Genomic DNA, 19,844 nt, shown 5'->3' with positions numbered 1-19,844 from the left:
GAGGAGGGGGAAGGAGGGAGCCCGGAGCCCAGAGCCCAGAGCCCAGAGCCCAGGAGAGGAGACCTGGAAACACGGGCTCGCACCCTCCCAGCGGAAAGTGTCCCGAACCCGGCGTTACACGGCGCCGGGTTCCCCGGGCCGGGCCTGGGGGAGGAGAGGAGGACCCCGTGGTCGCCCCTCTCTCCGAGGGCCCGGTCCGAGCTGTACCCGGGCCGGCAAGCGGGCACTCCCGCGCGCCGCCACTTTTGTTCTCCGCTCCAGGCGCCGGGCCGCGGCGGGGCGGCAGTGCGCAGGCGCGGGCGGGGCGGGGGCGGGGCGGGCGGAGGGTCCCGGCCCCGCCCCCCGTCGACCCGGCCCGCTCCATCCGGGCACTGCCGAATTAGCATCGAGCCGAGGCACAACTTTGCCGAGGCCCAGCGAGATCCAGGCGCGCGCGCTGGAGGAAATATAGTCCCTGCCGGCGGGCGGCTCGCGCGGGAGGCGGCGGCGGCGGGGCAGGCGCGCGCGGGGCAGCGCGGGGCTCCCGGCGCCGGGGGGCCATGCGCCGGGCCGCGCCGGCAGCCCGGGGACCCCGCGCAACTTGCCGGGCAGCCTGAGGAGAGTTGGGGCGGCCGCGGGCTCGGCACCGCGGGTCCCGGAAGCCTTTCTTCCCCCCTCGCCAGCCCCCTTCCCTTTCGGCCGTGGGGGAGGGGGCTCGTGTCCCCCCACCCCGTCCCGGAGGCCGGGTCCGCCCGCGCCCGCTTTGGCCCCCGCGGTGCCGCGCAACTTCCCGGGAGCCCGGGCCAAAGTAAGCGCAAAGTGCTGTCCAAGTTGCCGGGATGGAGCTGCAGAGCCGGCCCGAGGCGCTCGCCGTGGAACTCGCGCGTCACCAGGTAGGTGTCCGGGGGCCGGGCCCGGGGCGGGGGGAGCGTATTGCGGGTGGGGGTCTGGGGACCCGATTCCAGCGCCCTCTCTTCTCGTTCTCGGGGTCTTCCTGGCTGGAGTCTGCCCCGGGGCGGGGGGCGAGCGAGTGAGCACAGGCGCGAAACCCCCTTGGGGCTCCCCTCCGCGCGCCCCCGGCGCTGTCCTGCACAGTTTGGGGGAATCGAGGGCGCACGGGACCCGAGCCTGGCGTCTCCTCTTAAGCGATGTAGGGTCTGCATGACTGGGGGTGCCTGGAGGGGGGCCCCCTTCGTGAGCCGGCCCCGGGGAGGGGAGTGCGAACCGGCCCCCTTGCGGCCTTCCCTCGGGCCCCCCGCACCCCAGGCGCACCTGCCTGGTGGGCAGAAGTAGTTTTGGCGATCGCTGCTGGCGAGCGGCGGCGTGGCGGCCGGAGCCCGAGCGGGGCTCGGCGTGCGCGTGTGTGTGTTGGGGAGATTAGGACGCGACTTGAATATTTATGAGCTTTGCTCGACACGGACTCGCCGTGTTTACTTGGCTCTTTGTTCCTCCCCCCTCCCCCGGCACACACTCACACTCTCACTCATTCGCACACGCACCCCGGCCTGCAAACTTGCACGGCTCGGGGCGCGCCGCCGGGTGGCCTAGGCCCCCGCCCCGCCCCGCGAGCTGCCCCGATGAGGCGGCAGCCACAGGTAAGCGGCCCCGCGCGGCACTGCCCGGCCGCCGTGCGTGCGGGACGCGGCCCGGGAAACTTGGGGCGCGCTGCGGCCCACCCTGCCCTCGGGGCTCCGGGTTGGGGGCTGCCGCGGCCCGCCGGACTGGGGCGCGCCTGACCCCGAGCGGCCTGCCTGAGCCTGCTCCTCCCTGTTTCCGCAGAACGGCGACCTCAAGAAGCAGCTCCACGAAAGGCAGCCGCGGATCGCCACGCTCAGCGACAAACAAGTAAGCGAGGGGATCGCGCCCCCACCCGGGATGGGGCCGGAGGGTGGCCGGGCACTTTGGCGGCGCCCTAAAAAGTGCCAGCCTGGGCACCGCGCGCTCAGATTCCCAGAGGGGTCCGTCTGCAGTTCTCAAAGTTCCCCACCCCTCCCCTTTCCTGGAAAGAAAGAGCCGGGTTCTTGGAGGTGGCGGGGAGAGCCGGGCCCGGCGGGGGCCGAAGAGAGGAGCTCACTTAAAAGGCGGCGCGCGGCCCGGCGTCCATTTTGAGGTGGAGGATATGTTTTTGGAACCTGGCGATTTCTCCCGGCTCGGAGTCCCCCTCTTCGCGCTGAGGTGGCCGTTGGGGCGGAGGGAGGCGGCCGTGGGGGCCTGGACACCAAACTCCTTGGAAGCGATTTCTGGGTTCCGTGGCAAACCTCGTTTTGAAATCGTTCCTCGAGGCCCCCCCTTCCACTTCCCCAGCTTCACTTTTTATTCTTGGAACCTGACGCCAGCTCCCGGGGAACAAAAGAAAGGCGCCCCCCGGACTCCCCAGTTCTGCCCCAACTTTGGGCTCCGGGCGTTAGGTGTAGTTGGGGACACCCGAGAAGCTCCCCGCGATGGGGGCGCGGCCGCCCACCCCCTCCCGGTCCCCTCGGGGGAGGAAAAGTTGTCCATTGTGACTTAGTTGCGCTGAGCTCAGCGCTAGGGGTTTCAGCACCACGAACAGATGCCGCCGCCGGAGCCCGGCCGGCCGCGCGCCCCCGCCCCCTGGCTCCCGCCCCTCCCCCGTCCCTCCCCCGCCGCGCCCCCTCTCCGCACTCGCGCGCCCGCCCCTTCCCCGCGCCGCCCGGAGCCGAGAACTTTGAGTGGCGCAGCCAATGGTGCGCTGGGGCCTCCGCGCTGGCGGGGACGGGGGCGGCAGCGCCTCTCCCTCCCTCCGCTGCCCCCTCCCTCCATCTCTCCTTCCTTCCCTCTGCGCGCCCCGCCCCCGCCCGCACCGCACCCCCGGCCCTAGATCGCGCTTCCTTTGGAATGCAGGCAGCCGCCGCCAGCGCCAAACTTGGATAGCTCCGGGCCCGCCCCCGCGCGCCCCTGCCCGGGCCGGCCCCCGCGCCCCCACCCCAGCCCGGGCCTCCAGATCGGACGCCCCCTCCCCCCGAGGGATTTTCTGGTGTAGGGGAGAGATGTGAACGAGGTTGGAGTGGCTGCCGGCGACCCTGTCGAGGGAGAATTCGGAGATCGGGCGTTCTTGTCGAGTCTTTAAAGTTAAAAAGTGATGGGAGGGGGCGTGCGAGAGCGGGGTTGGGGGGGTGGGGAACCCGGGCTTGCTGAAAGGAAGATGGCAGTGGCGCAGGCCCGCGTCTGGTCGGGGCCGCCGGGCTGGACAGGAGGCTTGGGACGAATGCACTAACCCCTTTCTGTCAGTGCCGCGGCCCCCCGGCCCCGGGCCGCGCGCCCCCGTCGGGGAATGGAAGCTTCCATTCCCGCCGGAGGGGGGCCCCGGCGCGCGGCCCCGGCGAAGTCGGGGAGTTGGCGAGGGGGAGGGGACCCAGGCCGGGCATTACCATTTTGATTGCTTTGATGCCATTTTTGGAGGGGGAGGGGTCGGAAGACCCTTTTCCGCAGAGCACAAAGCTGTTTAATCACTGTGTAGAATCAAATCAGATACTTTCTTTAAAAAAAAAAAAAAAAAATCCGCCACCAGATCTGGTCCAGTGAGATAGCTGAGGGTTACTAAGCCCTTATTTCACTGGGTGAAACGGCAAGTTGTTGACTCTTACGCTGCGTGTAGAAGATTAAAAAGAGAGTAGTGTGTGTTGGGGGGGGAGGGGGATCCAGTAACCCAAGGAGCTTTTATTGGAACAATGTCTCTTTATGTTTGTGCGTGGCAGTAGTTTTACTATTTGGAGTGACTCTTCCGAGCTTGGGTTTGATCATTTCTTCTGTATTGTAGCAACTATTTCAAGGCTGTTTAAATTTTTATGATGATAGTAAATGAGTCGCTATTTATTATCTGTCATGCCGGAATTTAGATAAGCCGAAAGAAACATTTGAAAATCCCGTTTGAAGGTTGCAGCAGCTTCGGGAAGGAGCTCTACGACTCCGGGCTGCCTTTGCCTTTAAATTTGAACTGGGGGAAGGAGGCTTGCTTGCGAATGAACGGACCTCCATCTTTTTGTGTGTGTGAGTGTGTGTTTAAAAAGAAAGAAAACAAGAAAAACTTTAGTTCTCCGGCCTTTTAGAAACGTTTCCCTGTTAAATGACTAAAAATAACATCTGGTAAGCAGCCAGGGTTTGGCCTGGCTATTGGAACTTGTGTTCGGAACTGCCAGGGTGTTGTTTTTCCATTTCCCTTTGTGGCATTTTATATAACAAGGGCTCATAAAAGAGGGAGGGGAGGGGGCTGCGGCCGTGGTTCAGCATGCTAATAAAGCCGCCTTGTCTTTCCCAGGCTCTGCGTTGAAATCTTTCAGAGGTCACCCATGAAATGAGTTGGGTAGACTGAACATTTACTCTCCTCTCCCTCTCCTTGGGAGAGTTTGGTGATGATTGGCAGCTGAGCTGGGGAAAGGTTGATGAAAAGCGCTTTGGAGGTGACTCTGGGCTGAACTAGGGTTTTGAAGAGGCTCTGCTTGGTCACCCCAGAACCTTCCCAGAAAGAGCTGAAATGGGGGAGTGGGGATGAAAAGGCAAGTGTGTCACAGTTTGTTTTTAACTCAGCAGAGAGTCAAACGTAGAATTCTTTTGGAGTTGCTTAGGGAAAAGCTCCTACCATCTCCACATTTAGAGATGTTTTCTGTGCTGGAATATCAAATATAAAGGTTAAGTTTCAATTAAAAGTGCACATGTGGATGATGAACTAGATAGTAAAATGAACAGACCCCATTATCCGGGTCTGTTAGTACACCAGCAGCTGAATCGCGTCTTTCAGGGCGCAACCATCCATTTCCCATGAATGCCCTTAGCACTGCGTTTTTCTCAGTTACTTTAAGAAACATGGACAAGCGTGTAAAGGTGTTTAAAGGACTCCTAGTGGTAGATAGCTTATTGGTCAGAGTAGATAAACATTTTCTGTGTAACTGTCCAGTTTTTGTCCTACCATTGGGGGACTAGGGAATAAACAGGAAGCAAGTTTACATAGGACCTTGCTATTTGAAAATGAAGTTCATATGTTCCACTAAAAAAAAAAAATGAGGCATAGGATGGTTGGTCAGAGCTGAGTGGTGGCCCTGCCCAGGCAAGCTAAGCGGCCTTCCCAGGTGTGGCCGCACCTCGCTGCTGGGCTGTGATTCCAGTAGAGGAGGGCCCTCTTCTTTAACAAGATACGATGTGTGAAGACTCCATTAGCTGCTCCAGTGGTTTACACCATGAGTTTGCAGCACATGCAGAGAGGCAGTAACATTTCTATCTAAACTGTCAAGCAACAAGCACTTCTGTGTAAATAACAGACCCAGCATAAATACTGGGTAGGTGGGGGTCCCCTCTTTGGAGTTCCCAGCACAGCATTTAGATGCCATGTGTGAGCTGGCATCTCCAGACTTCATGAAAGTTCAGCTTTACAGTCGGGTTGGGAAGAGCCTTCTGTTTGAACCTCAGTCCATGCTGCTGTGGTCCCAAGAGAAAGACCCTGGAGGTGAGCTTCGGACCTTGTGCACTGCCCCAAGAGTCCATGGAGTTGATGAACTCTGGGTTCTGAGGGGCTGTCCCCAAGTGCAGTGGTAAAAATATGTTGTCTTGATAGGTGTTGTGTGTGCGCCCGGCGCTGAGTCCTGTCTTCACCATGACTCACCAGCTGTGTCCAGCACTGGGGGAGTCCACTTGGAAGCAGCCACCAATGAAGCTGTGGGGGGGGGGGTGGTAATCCACAACCCCGCCCCCCACTGTTTGGAGTCCTTGGGTACAAGGACTTTCTGTTTTCCAAGCTCTTCTCCCAAGCCTACTCTCCTCCAGAAAGGTACATTTTAATCTTACAGATTTAAAGTGCTAGTTCTCATTATTGAAACAGTATCATTATACATTACAGAAAAAGTCAGTGCAAATACAGAAGCTCCACACTTAATGCTGCTTAGGGAAGATGGTGGGAATGGGACACCTGGGCCCAGACTGGTTAGCTTGGCTGCCACCTGTGTGGCCTTCATCCCCCACCCTTCACCCCCCCACCCCAGCCAACACAGCTGGAGTTTCCTGAACCCCTCCATCCCTTCACTCTGGGCCCACCCACCACCATCTCTTACCTGGAAGATTGTGATAGCCCCTTCACTGCATCCACTTAACAACAACAAAACAACTTTATTGAGATATAATTTACATACACTATTCACCCATTTAAAGCATTCCATTCAGTGGTTTTAGTATTTTCACAGATCTGTACGGCTTTCACTACCATCTATTTTAGAACACTTTTATCACTTATAAAAGAAACCCTGGCTGAGCGCGGTGGCTCATGCCTGTAATCTCTGCACTTTGGGAGGCTGAGGTGGGCAGATGACCTGAGGTCAGAAGTTCAACACCAGCCTGACTAGCATGGTGAAACCCCTTCTCTACTAAAAATACAAAAATTAGCTGGGTGTAGTGGTGGGTGCCTGTAATCTCAGCTACTTGGGAGGCTGAAACAGGAGAATTACTTGAACCTGGGAGGCAGAGGTTGCAGTGAGCCGAGATTGTACCATTGCACTCCAGCCTGGGTGACAGAGCAAGACTCCCATCTCAAAGAAAAAAAAAAAGAAAGAAACCTTTTGTCTGTCACTTGCCCTCTCCCCTTTCCTCCTTCTCCAGCTTTAAGCAGCCACTAATGTACTCTCTGTCTCTAGAGTTGCCTATTCTGGGCTTTTGTATGAATGGAATCATACTATATATGTGTATATACATGTATGTATGTGTGTGTGTATAAGATGACCATATAGTATGATGATGCTGTGTATATAGTATGATTCCGTTTATATGAAATACATATATTTCTATGCTTTTGTGACTGGCCTGTTGTGCTTAATAATTCAGGCTTCATGCAAGTCGTAGCACATATCAGCTTCACTTGCTTTTATGTCAGGATGTCTTGCTGTGTAGAGAGAACTCATTCTGTCCAACCATTCATCAATGAGTGGACGTTTGGCTTGTTTCTGCCTTTTGCCTGTCATAAGTGGCATGCTGCATCTACTCTGGCCCCTTCTAGTACGTTCTTCCCCAGAGTCAGTGTCTTAGAATGTGAATGAAGTCATGGTGCTCCCTGGCTCACAACCTTCCAATGGCTTCCCCTTGCTCTTGGAGTGAAACCCCGGGACCTGCAGAGCCACAGGGATGGCCCTGCCCACCTGCTTTCCCTCTGCCCCAGGAACTCCACCTTGCCCCAGCGTGGCAGCTGTGGACACCTGGAGTGGTGTCCTGCCTCTGGGACCATGAACTAGGAGGGGAGAGAGGGCAGAGAAGGCCAACTGGGGCCAGAGTAAGGAAGGTGTCACATGCTGAGATGGCTGGCCTGGAGTTGTTACTGTGGGCTCTTGCGTGCCCAAGGGCTACTAGAGCATGAGGCAGGAAGCATATGCAGGGGTGCTCAGGGCAGGTCAGAAGGGAGGAATGTGAAGGAGGCCTGGGCTCCTCAAGCATGCAGGAGCTACTTAGGTGTTTGTCAGCTTCGTGGGGAGCCTCTTGACAGACCCCATCGTGTGGGGAGTGCAAGGCTGGGAAGCTGCTGAACCCAGAACCCTAGGTGACCCATACATAAACCAGGCTGTGAGGGTGGGGGTTCCCGGTGACCATCCCCCAGCTTTCACCAGAGGTTCTTAGAGCCAAAGAATTAGTGGGGGACACCTCTGGAAGCCCCAGAAGGCAACTGAGTGGGTAACTCTGCTCAGTTGAAGAAGAAAAGTTTGTGTGGTGTGTGTGTATGTACATACATGCAATTTATAGTTACATGTTTAGTAGTTACATTTTTATTTCTATTGATTTAATTTTCTTGGCCACATGTAATATATAGAATGACAAATATTTATATTTTGATATGTCACTACAACAGGATACATGTAAAGCCCATGTAATGTGAACAAGATAGTTACTATTTTGTCTGTTACTAAAATGAGAGGAAGGATTTATTTTAGAAGTGCTTGTGTAGATCTTCCTAGATCAGCTCCTCTACTAGACTGTAAGCTCCCTGAGGGGTGCCTGCTGGGCTCCCCTCTGCCTATTCCCAGGGCAGTGATGGTGTGAAGATTAGCAATGATTCATTAACTGTCCTAGGGGAGTCCCTAGTGTTTTTGAAGTCAGGAAAATGATTACCATTCTGTGGAAGTAAATTTTACTAAGGAAGGTTGTGATGAGCATTCTATCAGAATAACTCTACTTTTTAAAGGCTTTTGTTAGAAAAGCAACATGTGCTCCTCGGGAAAATGGCAGTACAAGTTTGACTGTCGTAACATGCAGGTCTGGCTTCTTCCTGCCCCACTGTATCCTTGGGTGACCTTGAGGTGTGCTTAGCAGAGGTGTCTGCAGATGCGTCTATGATATTGGGCAGACACCTTCTCACGCAAGTCCATGCACCCGACATTACTGTTCCCAGACCTGCTTTTCACACTTGCATGGTGTTGTGGACATCTCTTGGGAACAACTCAGGTTAATTCCACGAATACTAAAGGAGTTCCCGCCAGAAATTACTGGGGATATGGAAGTGGCCGGGGAGCCATATGCCGTGAGTAACAGTGACATCTCGCTTTCTGAGGCTTTATACTTGCGGAGGGCTTCACCTGGTCTCTGCTCACAGCCATTTTCACATGCCATTCGGGCAGCAGGTGTATCCACAGTCACCTATCTGTTGAGACCCAGTGAGGGACCTGTGTGGGATGTCTGGCTGCCAGGCTCACCCAGGCAGCAGATGGGACGATATGATGTGCTGGGGGGTATGGGGACAGCTCCAGGGAGGTGACATTTGCACCAGTACAGAAAGTAGAGGCAGATCGCACTCACTGCCGTCTGCAGTACTCTCTTCAATGTGCTTCCTCCGTCCTCCTTGATAGGCGTCTTTTTATTTGATCGTCAGGATAACCCTGGTACTTGGGTCTGACTGGGCTGGTGAATCTTCAGGACGGATCAGAGGACGGCAGCTTCCCAAGGTTGAGCAGCTTGGAAACCACCACGAATGGAATTGCCAACCCTGCCCCCTGGCCCGGGGTGCCTCTGTGTTAGCTCCTCTCCAGTTGGTCTCCCATGGCATAGGGTCCAAGGTGATGTAGCCAGAAGAGCAAGGGCCCCAAAGTCAACACACTGGGGTTCACGGCCCAGCTTCCTGCGTCTCTGCTGAACAACCTTGGGCAAGCCATTCTGCCTGTCTGAGCGAGCTTCGTTTCCTGCCTCTGAAGTAGAGATGGGAATAAGACCCACTCACCCGGTGATTGAGATGAAATCAGCAGATACAAAAGTGCATCTAGACTGTAACGTGAAGGTGTTGAATGTGGGTCTGTTACTACGAGATGAGGGTTGATTTGAACCACAGGAACCGCCCCCCCGCCCTCCCGGGGCTCTGACCTGGGCACCTTTGCCTTGTTGCTTGTCCCCGTTACCATCTTTCCGTGCGAGGGTGTCATGTTGCTTGTTGCCCCCGTAAAGGTTGATGACCACTATGGTGGCTATGTCGCCTGCGTCAGCCACTCCAAAGAGGTCGCTTTGATATCTTAGAATCTTAAAACACCTGCTGTCGGAACTGTACGTTTGATTTCAATTAACTTTGAATTTTTTCAATGAGATGACTCTGATAATAACTTTGGTAATCCCATGATGCCTCATTAGAGCTGCTGGCTATGCTGATTAGCCTTGTGATTTAGCAAGTTTTTCCTCCAACGCCTTTATCTCTTTAGAAACTGAATCATGGGCTGTGTCTTTTATCACTTCTGTGAGCAGTGAAGCAGTGAACACATGAGGCTGCTGCCCGCCCTGTCTGCGGACACACCGCTGGTCCTGAGGGCGCCACGCTCCTCCTTCAGCAGTCCCTCTTGATGTAGGGCGGTGTCTCCAGGATGCTCTGCTCACCTCAAGGGGGTTAAGGAGCTTTAAGGGTGTTCGGTAGCCAGCCTTGGAGGCCCTGGCCCCGGATGTCCCTCTCAAGTGCTATTTAGAAGGCTTTTAACTTTGTCTCCAAGAGGCACGTGACAAAGCGCTTTACAGTGCAGGCTTTAAAACTGGATAGACTGGAGTTCCAAGCCTGGCTCCATTCTTTGCCGGCTCTTCTGCCTGGGGCCGGCTTTGCCGCTTTGGAGGCTCTGGTTCCATAGTTATAAAAGGTTAGTAATAGTGCATGGCCAGCCAGGTAGCAGAGTGCCTGGCACTCTGTGAGCACTCAAGAAACAATGTTCAAGAGGCCACAGGATTAGTGAGTGAAGTTCTGGGCCCACAGGAAGCTCTCACCCAGTGGGACCGACCACGTGTTCTGATGCATCCTGTTGTTCCCATGGGGCGCTGGCTCTGAGCAGGTGCCTTCTGGTTTCTCTCTGTGGACTGGCTCAGCCCAGAGAGGTTGAGTGTCTGTCTTGTTGAGTTCACACAGCAGGTGAGTAGAGGAGCTGTGGTCCAGTTCTGTACCATCGGGTGCCCAGCTTCGTGACCTTAACCCCAACACTGGCACATGTAAGGGGAGAAGTGACAGCATTTAACAGCACCAGTATGAAAAGTGAGGTGTGGACTGTTACTCCAGGGCACACGGTCAGAAAAAAATAAGTGGAGTTACAATGTTGGAGACGATCCCCAGCAAGTCAGTTAACCATCCTGGTGACCTTGAGTGGGACTTCCGCTCTGAAGTAGAAGTCATGGAAGTTTCCTGGGGTCTGGGTCTGGTCTCTGCATCTCCTGGGATCGTGGCTGTCAGCTTAGCACGTGGAAGCGTGTGGCCGGCCGGGGACTGGGGGTTGCGGAGAGGAGTCTGCACCGCGGAAGCCGAGAGCCCTCCAGAGCTGGGGGTTTCCTCCCCATCCCTCTCGCAGCCCTGCTTGCTGCTCTCCTTTTAATTATTGTTACTCATGCTGCTATTTTATACTTGAAGGTGAAGATGTCTCTATTCTCTGAAGGAATAAATGTGCTTCCTGAAGATGGTTCTGTGTTGTTTTTGGTGGGGACTTCCTGTTGGGTAGCAGCAGCCCCAGTGTGGGGAGAAATTGCTGACACAGCTTCGCTCTGGTTACAGTCCCTGACTGCCAAGAGCGGGCATCCCTTCGAGGCTCCGACAGGCCATACTATATGGTTTTTTACTTTGGCTTGGCACTTGTGCTGATCGTCTTAAAATACGTCAGTAAGGGAGCCGGGCGCGGTGGCTCACGCTTGTAATCCCAACGTTTTGGGAGGCCGAGGTGGGTGGATCACGAGGTCAGGAGTTTGAGACCAGTCTGGCCAACATAGTGAAACCGTGTCTCTACTAAAAATACAAAAAATTAGCCGGTGTGGTTGTGGGCGCCTGTAATCCCAGCTACTTGGGAGGCTGAGGCAAGAGAATCGAGTGAACCTGGGAGGTGGAGGTTGCAGTGAGCCAGGATCACACCACTGCACTCCAGCCTGGGTAACAGTGTGAGACTCTGTCTCAAAAAAAAAAAAAAAAAAAAAAAAGGAATGTATCCATGAGGTATTTTGATTTTTTTTGCCCGGGGTTGAGTCAAACCCTCATCCTGAAGAGGGATGGGAGGGGTGGTCCTGGCTGGATCTTGGTCTCAAAGTCGGGGTGGCACAGCCCCTCTGGCAGTGATGTCTGGGGAGGAATAGGGGCGAGCATTGTATGCACCGGGAGTGATTCTGGAGGTGCAGCCAGCAGCTGATTAGAGAGAGCTGTTGTCAGTACTATTTTATTAACAATAATACAAGAAACAGAAAGCCAGCAGGACCCCAAAGACATTATTGCTGTAGAAAAGCAGGAGGCATCTTTGGCTTTTTGTTGATACGGAAACCTCTGAGTTGCTTTTGGTCTCTGGACAGGTGTGCCCAGAGCTGGGATTCGGCCCCTGACTTGGGAGTCTGTGGAAATTGAGGGGACATCCCCCCACCACCGCCTCGGCCTGATGGCTTATGGCTGAAGCTAAAAGCATAGGATGTGAAAACCAAGGGGAGCACCTTGGCCAACCCCTCATCTTACCTGAGGGAAACTGACGACCCGGTGGGGGTTGGAGATTGCACCAAGAACCTGATGGAACCTCTGTGACTCCAGGTCTTCAGGTCTTCTGATCACCGCGCTTCGCCCATGCGAGAAGCCTGTTCAGTGTTTGTTTCCACAATTAGATTAACTTCACCAGAGTTTTCTTTCTGAAGCTGCTGACCCCAGAGGGCAGCCTGCGCATGAGAGTCGCTAGGTCCTGCACGGGATGACCTCGTGTGTGGACAACAGGACTGCCAAGAAAGGATCCTCGGGACACCCGGGTGTTTTGAGGACAGTTGCTAGACTCCCCAAGTAGCTGACTTCTGAATTGCACAAGTAAGAGACAGGCAGCTTTGGCAGGACACAGCGTGTTCCAGAATGGTCCATGTGATGAAACTTACTAAATCAGATTGGCTGCAGATCTCCAGGTGTGGGTAAGTTTCTCCTGATTCCTGGAGAATCAGGAGAACCTGCAGCCATCACCTAGCCCAAGTGCGCACATTTCTGTTTTCAGAGTCTACACTTGAGGGTAGGGGCCAGCTGGGGGCTTGTTAGGGAAGAGTTATCCCCCCAAAACAGGAAAGGAGCTGAGAGACGGTGATTTGGAAGTGGAGTCAGCAGTTATGCGAAGCCAAGCGGCAGCAAGAGGGGTCTTTTGGTATATCCTTGGGGTGACATCCACAGGCTGCCCCTGGGTAAAGCTGCAGTCAATTTGGGGAGAGGCTTTTTACCCCAGGAAAAAGAAAAGGGCTGCAATGAGGCAGGAGAGGAGGGGAAGGGAGAGAAAGAGAGGGAGAAGTGTTTCTCTTTGATGTCATTCAGGTGGAAAGCCAATCTGCATATGTAAATGATCTTGAAAATGTGATTAAAAATATATACATATTAGAGACTATGATCCAGAATTGAATGTGAGATGCAGCTCACAAAGTGACAGGTAGCATTTCCCACAATCAGCAATACCGACTCTGTCTGATTAATGCGTCTCAGTGGTAATAAATGCACCACAGATAAATGCCGGAATTATTTGTTAAACTCCAGGTTGACAGCCCCACTGAATGTAAAGCTCTGTTTGCCCACATTGCCCATGTCCACCTCCGTGCTGCCATTGCAAGAAGGTCCCCCCAAGAGCTTGGAAGGAGAAGTGACAGAACAGTTAACTGGGGCCATTGTGGACTGAGGCCAGAGCCCTCGAGGTCATTCCAGTCATGGGTGCAGGGAAGTGGCGGAAGTGGGCGTGTCACAGGGAAGTTGCCAGGAACGACCTGTGGCTGCTGTCACCAAGCAGGAGCTGGGACTCAGTGGCCCAGGACCTTCAGCGTAAGGGACTGGAGGCTATGAGGGTCGTGGAGCTCTCTCTGTTTGAAGCCCTTTCGCATATTCTCCAGCGTGTGACCAGACCAGGATGCTCAGCAGGGAGGGCCCCGCACCAGGCTCATGAGTAGTGAGCAGAATAGGCCCTTGTGCTCACAGACTCAGGTGGGAGACAGGTGATTGATGAGAAGCATAATGCATGACGTGGAGTGGGTCGGAAGGTGGCAAGTGCTCTGATGAAAAGTAGAGCAGGGGAAGGTGTGTGTGCTTGTGTGTGCACGCACATGCATGTGTATATATGTGCACGTGTGTGTATGCATGTGTGCATGTGTGTGAGCATGTGTGCATGTGTGTGAGCTTGTGCATGTCCGTTTGCATGTGTGTGCACATGTGTATATATGCTTGTGTGCCTGCATGTATACGTGTGTATGTGTGAGTGTGTGTGCATGCGCATGTATCCATGTGTGCATGTGGGTGTCTGCATGTGTGTGCATGATTGTGTGTATGCATGTGTGCATGTGTAGGACAGGCAGAAGCTTTAGAGGGAGGTCTAGAGGGGATCAGAGAGTCAAATGGTGTAGGGGCCCTTTCTCTCAGTGTGACTGACCCCAGCCTTTAAAGCACCACCTGGCCTGAGTGTTTGAGAGGGAGCAGCCCTTTCTTGGGGCAGAACGTTGACCACAGGTTGGAAGTTAGGTGATTTCAGCCCCCAGTCTGGAGGAATTCCCTGATAGTGAGAGCTGTTTGGGCTAGAACTGGTTGTTTAAGGCCTTCATCTGCTAAACCACCTCTCAGTCAGTGAAGGAGAAGCAGCCCCAACCAGCAGTTGGATGGGGAAGCCTGGCTGGTGCTCCCTGATGCTGAGATTCTGTTATTCAGAAATCTCGAGACTCATCAGGGACTCTGGCTGTGTAATCACAACCTGAAGCTCCCAACCTCAGCAGGGATGGCAGACTCCAAAGCTGTGGGCCAGCGAGTGGTCCTGCCGAGGGCTGAGCGCTGGAGAGACGGAGCCCCTCAGCTGGGGTCAGCATGGCCCTGTGCCCCCCTGTTGTCATGTCACATGGGCCCTGTGCCACCTCCTCCTTGGATTTTTCAAGAGAAGCCAGTAACGAAGTCTGATGTTTGGATGTGGGCAGTGAATTACAGCCTTTCCACACATCCCTGGCCAGAAGGGACGCTCCTGCAGGTCGAGGTGACTGTCCTCTCAGTGACCATCTTTGAGCCCCTTGCCACATCCTCTCTGCTGTGCCCTCAACACTGGCTCCTTCCTCTGCATCGTCCAGGGCCCAGCGGAGGTGGGCAGTCCCCCTGACCTCAGGGACAGAGTCTGTCTTTTCCCTGGATAACTCCATCACGTGTTGGAGGTGGGTCATCTAGTAATTTCCTCCCTCCCTCTTCTCTGTCTCCACTCAACATCGAGGTGCCGACATACCGAGTGCTAAATGCAATGACTGAGTCAGACTTGCCGCAATAAGATTCTAGAATCTTAGCATCCTAAGATGGGAAGAGTCTGTGATGGCGAGTCCTGAGATTCAGGACCTTGGTTCTACAATGATCCAAGCCTCCAGGGTTTAGCGATTCTGCGGTCCCAGAGTGAGACCCAAACTCCTGGAAAGGGAGGAGCCGATCTTACCACCAGAGTGCCTCGGGACTCTTCAAGGGTGTTTATTTCTCATTTAGATAAGTAAGTGGAACACAAATGTATTTCTGTAAATAGAATCGGCCCCCAGCCCCCGACATGCTCCAGCCCCAGCCACTGCATCGTTGGAGTTATTTTATTAATGTGTTCTGCTGAGTGGACTTGAATGGGGAACGCAGCCTCTCATATTGTGGATCTAATTATAAGCACAAGGGACGGTACCAAAGAAGTGGCTTTGAAGGGAGAAGAGTCTGGCAGCTTGGCTGAAAGTGTCCTTTAATGAACTTCTGTGGCACCTGTATCTTAGCAACACATTTTATTGCATCCTGGTGCAGCTGGACTTGCTGTACAGTAATTCATCCCCCCCAGCCCACCCCCCACCTTGGTGACTGGAGGGAAGACTGTACCTACCCACTTCCCCAAGGCAGTGTTTGCACCTCTTCTGCTTTGTTTAGTTGATGAAAAAGGCAAACACAGCTGAGAGCCGGAATACTCGGGATACTCACTGGGCTGGAGGGGTGGGTGGCCTCTCGGCCTGAGCTGCTTCGAGTTCAGATGCTGCCACTGCCAGCTGCCTTGAAGGTCTGCTGATTCTTGCCCTGGCACTACCCACATTTGGGTATTTTTATCTGGACTTCTTTCCCATAATGACACTAATTTGGATACTGCGGAAGTGGGGACATTGGCACATCTTTCATCGTAATCAGCAGCCTGTGTGTAAGTGGGGGTGGGGAAGTGTTGCTGAGATGAAGTAGGCGCCAGGGAAGGAAAGTGGGCCCAGGCTGCCCAGTCCAGCTGGGCTCAGCTGTGCGTGAGCCTAGGGGTTGTGGCCTGTTACTTTTCTCTATGAACCTTAGCTTTCTTCTCTGCTGCGTGAGTGTCTGGTCAGGTATGCCCAGAGCTGGGATTCGGCCATTACTGATCTCCACGAACTGGGCAGCGTGAAACAACAGAATCCATTCTCTCATGGTTCCGCGGGCCAGAGGTCTGAAATGAAGGCGTTGGCAGGGCCGTGCTCCCTCCAGAGGCTCGAGGGGAGGCCCTCTCTTGCTTCTGCAGCTCCTGGTGGCTCCCGGCAGTGCTTGGCTTGAAGACGCAGCCCTGCAGTCTCTGCCTCCGTCTACACCTGGCCATCTTACGTCGGGGCCTGTCTAGGAGACTTTTCTCCTCTTCTTAAAAGCTCACCAGTCATGGGATTCAGGGTTCACCCTAAGCCACAATGACCTCAGCTAACTAATCACATCTGTAATCACCCTCTTTCCAAATAAGGTCATGTTCCAAGGTTCCGGAAGGATATTAATTTTGGTGGGACTCTGCAACCCAGTACCTCTGCCAGCTGAAGCTAGTCCTGCCTACCTTGGATTCCGGTTGTGGGGATGCCCCGGGCTGACCCAGCATCAGGTGCCTTTGGGTCTGCTCCCTGCCCCTCTCTCACAGCCAGGAGCCTAGATGGACAAACTGAGAACCCGTGCTCCGTCCTGAGCAGTGCGATGGTGGGATCTTCTGAAACTGACCTGGCAGGTGGTTTGAATATCTGAAATCAGGACCATCTCAGAAAAGCTGGGCTACCTCATCTACTATAGTTTGTGGCTCTTCATAGGCAGAGAGTTTGACATTAGGTAGTGTATGTAGTTTTGAAAACCTGCCAGCTGAGAGTTTCACCCTGATTTGTTCTCATCCAGCGGGGAGGAAAGGATGCTTTAGAAGCACCATGGTCCTGAATGGGAATGTGCATTCTCCTGGGTGCTCACACAGCTTCCTTGTTGCTGTTTGGCCTGCAAATGTAGCCCAGTTGTGGTGGCTTGTATAGACTTTATATTATTATAGTGACTTGTTTTCTTTTTTCTCTCTATGATTAGTCAGCAAGGGACCGATTCTTTTGTTTCTCATTCATTTACAACAACTAACATTTGTGTAGCAGCATCTTGGGGTACTGGGCATTGCCACTTACGTTAGCTCATTGGATTCATGTTTCATGGGTTTAAAAAGCGAGGTTTGAGGGCTGGTGGGCCTTTTCCAGGGCGCCCACACATCAAACCCAGCATTTTCTTAGGAGGAGGCCAAGCCGAGATTGGAGGCAGCTTCCTAGAGCCCTTCTCACCACTCGCACACCACTGCCACTTCCAACTTGTTCCTTGAGTCCGGGGTTTAAGGGACGTTTGTGTTGAGAGTTCCCTGAGGTCTCCCAACCAGGCTTCTTTATCTATGACCCTTCAGATCACAGTCCTGTGATCTGTCAGCCGGCCCTGGGCCACAGAGAGGTATGTAGTCACGGTCTGAACACTGTGTCTTCCCCAAAGTGCATTCCTTAAAACCTCAGCCCCAAGGCGATGGTATTAGGAGGTGGGGCCTTGGGAGGTGATTAGGTTCCAAAGGTTGCACCCTCATAGATGAGATTAGTGCCCTTATAGAAGGGGCTGAAGGTATCTGTCTGCCTTCATGAGGGCACAGCAGCAAGGCACTCTCCCAGTTATGAAGTAGAGAGCAGCCCTCACCGGACACTGCGTCTGCTGGTGCCCTCCTTATGGGTTTCCCGGCCTCCAGACCTGTGAGCAGTAGATTCCTGTTGTTTGTAAATTATGCAGTCTAATCTTTTGGTATAACAGCCCCAAATTGACTACAGCATATGCCATTGCTAAACTTCCACAATACTCTTTTCTCGATTTGCAGGAAAAAAGACACACTCCGTAGACCTTTCTCAATTAAACTTTTTTTCCCTGGCATGAATAATTCCTAAACCTTTGGTTCTCGGGTAACCTCCGCCTCCCGGGTTCAAGCGATTCTCCTGCTTCAGCCTCTCAAGTAGGTGGGATTACAGGTGCCCACCACCATGCCCAGCTAATTTTGTATTTTTAGTGAAAATGAAGTTTCACCATGTTGGCCAGGCTGTTCTCAGACTCCTGACCTCAAGTGATCCTTCTGCCTCGGCCTCTCAAAGTGCTGGGATTACAGGCATGAGCCACCATGCCCAGCCCTTTGCATACATCTTGATCCAAATCAGAGTCTGTCTCGGGGAATGTCATTTCATAATCCTGCTGGCTTTGAACTTGTCACAGTTGAGATATCTTCCCTCTTCTGGCTCCTCCTAATAGCCCCAGGTGCCTCCTTCCTGACAGAGCCTACTGCTCCCATAATACACACTCACCCATAATGAGCTACTTAAAAGTAATCAATGATTTCCAGATAAAAATCACCATTAATTTTAAATTCCCTCTGTAAACCTTGTTACAAATAATTGCCAGAAACACACAAAGTCCAAAATTAATTAAAATTGACAGCCTCATTTGACGTGGGTTGAGCTTCTGGTTTCTTGGTTATGTGTGTGTCTTGCTAGGGGAGAAGCAGTGGCCGCGGGCGGTTTGCTGAGGACCTGCTGAGTACCTGGGCCTGTGGAGGAGCTGGGAGGACCCGGGCTTGGAGTCCTGCAGACCTGCCTGGCTGCCCTGTGCCCTCTTAGAGTAATTGAATGACCTTCCGAGCCCCAGGTTTTTAATCTGTGGAAGGATTTGGTAGTGCCAGCCGCTGCCCAGGGTTGCACGCAGGTGATGGCGAGGGTGCGTCTATCCCAAGTTGATGCTCAGCCATGATTCTTGTCTTCTTTCTTCTTCTCTCTTCCTGTCCCAGGTCAGCCTTGGCAAGGTAGTCATGCTGGGTCACTCACTCACTCACTCACTCCTGCAGTGAGATAAACAGAAAGCTGACAGGAAGCAGGGACGGCAGGGACACTGGGTTCTTCTCATCTGAAAAAACACTGAGGCTGAGAATGGAGAAGTGAGTTAGTCTAGGCCAGTCCTGGCAGAACCAGGAGAGACCCTGCGTGCCATGACCCCCAGCCCAGCGCTGTTTCCACCGCCACACCCCTGTTCCCTCGGGGCTGATGGGAGTTGGGGAACCTGCATCTGCCAAGGCAATGGGAGCCAACCAAGAGCTGGGGCTGGGAAGTCCTGCGACCCCTGGCCCCTAGGGTGGCACGATCCCCTTTCTCAGCAGTGGAGTACATGTGCAGGGACCAGCCAGTTCTTCACCGGGGTTGCCATAGTAACTGGATGCACCTCTGTTACCTTCCATTCATGGTCAACCTTTTGTCAGTTTCCATTTCAGAACTCTCAGAATCACCGCAGTGCGTCCTTGAGCAGAACACCTGCGTGCTGCTGTGGCTTGTTACATTTCTTTGTCGGTCCCCGTGCAGCTATTGTTAAGGGGCACAGAGAAGCCAATGCCCCCTCCCTCCCCTCCTTTCTGAGAGATCACAGGTGCAGGGCTTGTCCAGCCAGGAACTCATTTTCAGGTCTACTCTTCACTGATGCACAGATGCTAGGCAATCACTTAGCATCTCTGAGTCTTGGTTTCCTCATCTGCAGAATCAGGAAAATCACATTTCCCTGATCATTAGCCTGTTCAGTGAGTCAGGGCTTCCTGAGCACCTGCTGCCTGCAGACCTTGGGTGAGGTGCTGGGTTCATGACAGCACAGGGTCCCTGCTTTCAACAAGTCCATAGCCATGTCTGGAAATAGATCAGTGCACCCCAACTTGGTGAGTGAAGTGGGGAGTGCAGAGGTCTGAGGGGGTTGTGAGAAGGAGCTACCAGCCCAGCCAGGGGCTGCTGGAGACGGTATCTGAGGAGGGTGGAGGTGACACAGAGAAAGTGTTGAACAGATCTAGGCCAGTTTCTTGCCTCCTCCTCCCTCTCCCTCCCAGTCTCAAGCTTTCTTCTCCCCTCCCCTCCATCTCCCTCTTTCTCCAACCTAATAGGAAACTTTGGATAAAAAAGGCCTTTTCCTCGTCAGACTTCTATGCCTTTGGAGACAGACGACAACCCCCACGCCCTACCCCAAGTCTCTGCAGACAGCAACTCCAGAGACGAGAACAAAGCTTTGGGACTTATTTATTTCTTGTTTTGTAGAAATGTTTATTTGAAAGCAACACAGAAAGGTGGAATGGTTTGATTTGATTAGCAAGTCTAAATGTATTAGCAGCAAGACAGAACGATAT

At 53.7% G+C, this 19,844-nt stretch overlaps 1 protein-coding gene across 2 annotated transcripts in view; it reads left to right on the top strand.

Moving 5' to 3' along the window:
- The first annotated feature begins 370 nt into the window (after positions 1 to 370).
- PHF21B (PHD finger protein 21B) overlaps positions 371 to 19,844 on the top strand; it is a 114,616-nt gene continuing 95,142 nt past the window's right edge. Inside the window, exons 1-2 of one of the 2 annotated variants that reach the window (XM_012449481.3) lie at positions 371 to 872; positions 1,759 to 1,824. In XM_012449481.3, the coding sequence (XP_012304904.1) occupies positions 819 to 872; positions 1,759 to 1,824 (120 nt within the window). In that variant the 5' untranslated portion in view covers positions 371 to 818. The remainder of the gene's footprint in view (positions 873 to 1,758; positions 1,825 to 19,844) is intronic. The other variant, XM_012449480.3, reaches the window with a different exon arrangement.

This window comes from Aotus nancymaae, unplaced genomic scaffold (genome assembly GCF_030222135.1).
Source record: "Aotus nancymaae isolate 86718 unplaced genomic scaffold, 86718_ANA_hifiasm-v0.15.2.pri h1tg000076l, whole genome shotgun sequence".
Lineage (NCBI taxonomy): Eukaryota > Metazoa > Chordata > Mammalia > Primates > Aotidae > Aotus > Aotus nancymaae.
This window is presented reverse-complemented; position numbering and strand designations above follow the sequence as displayed.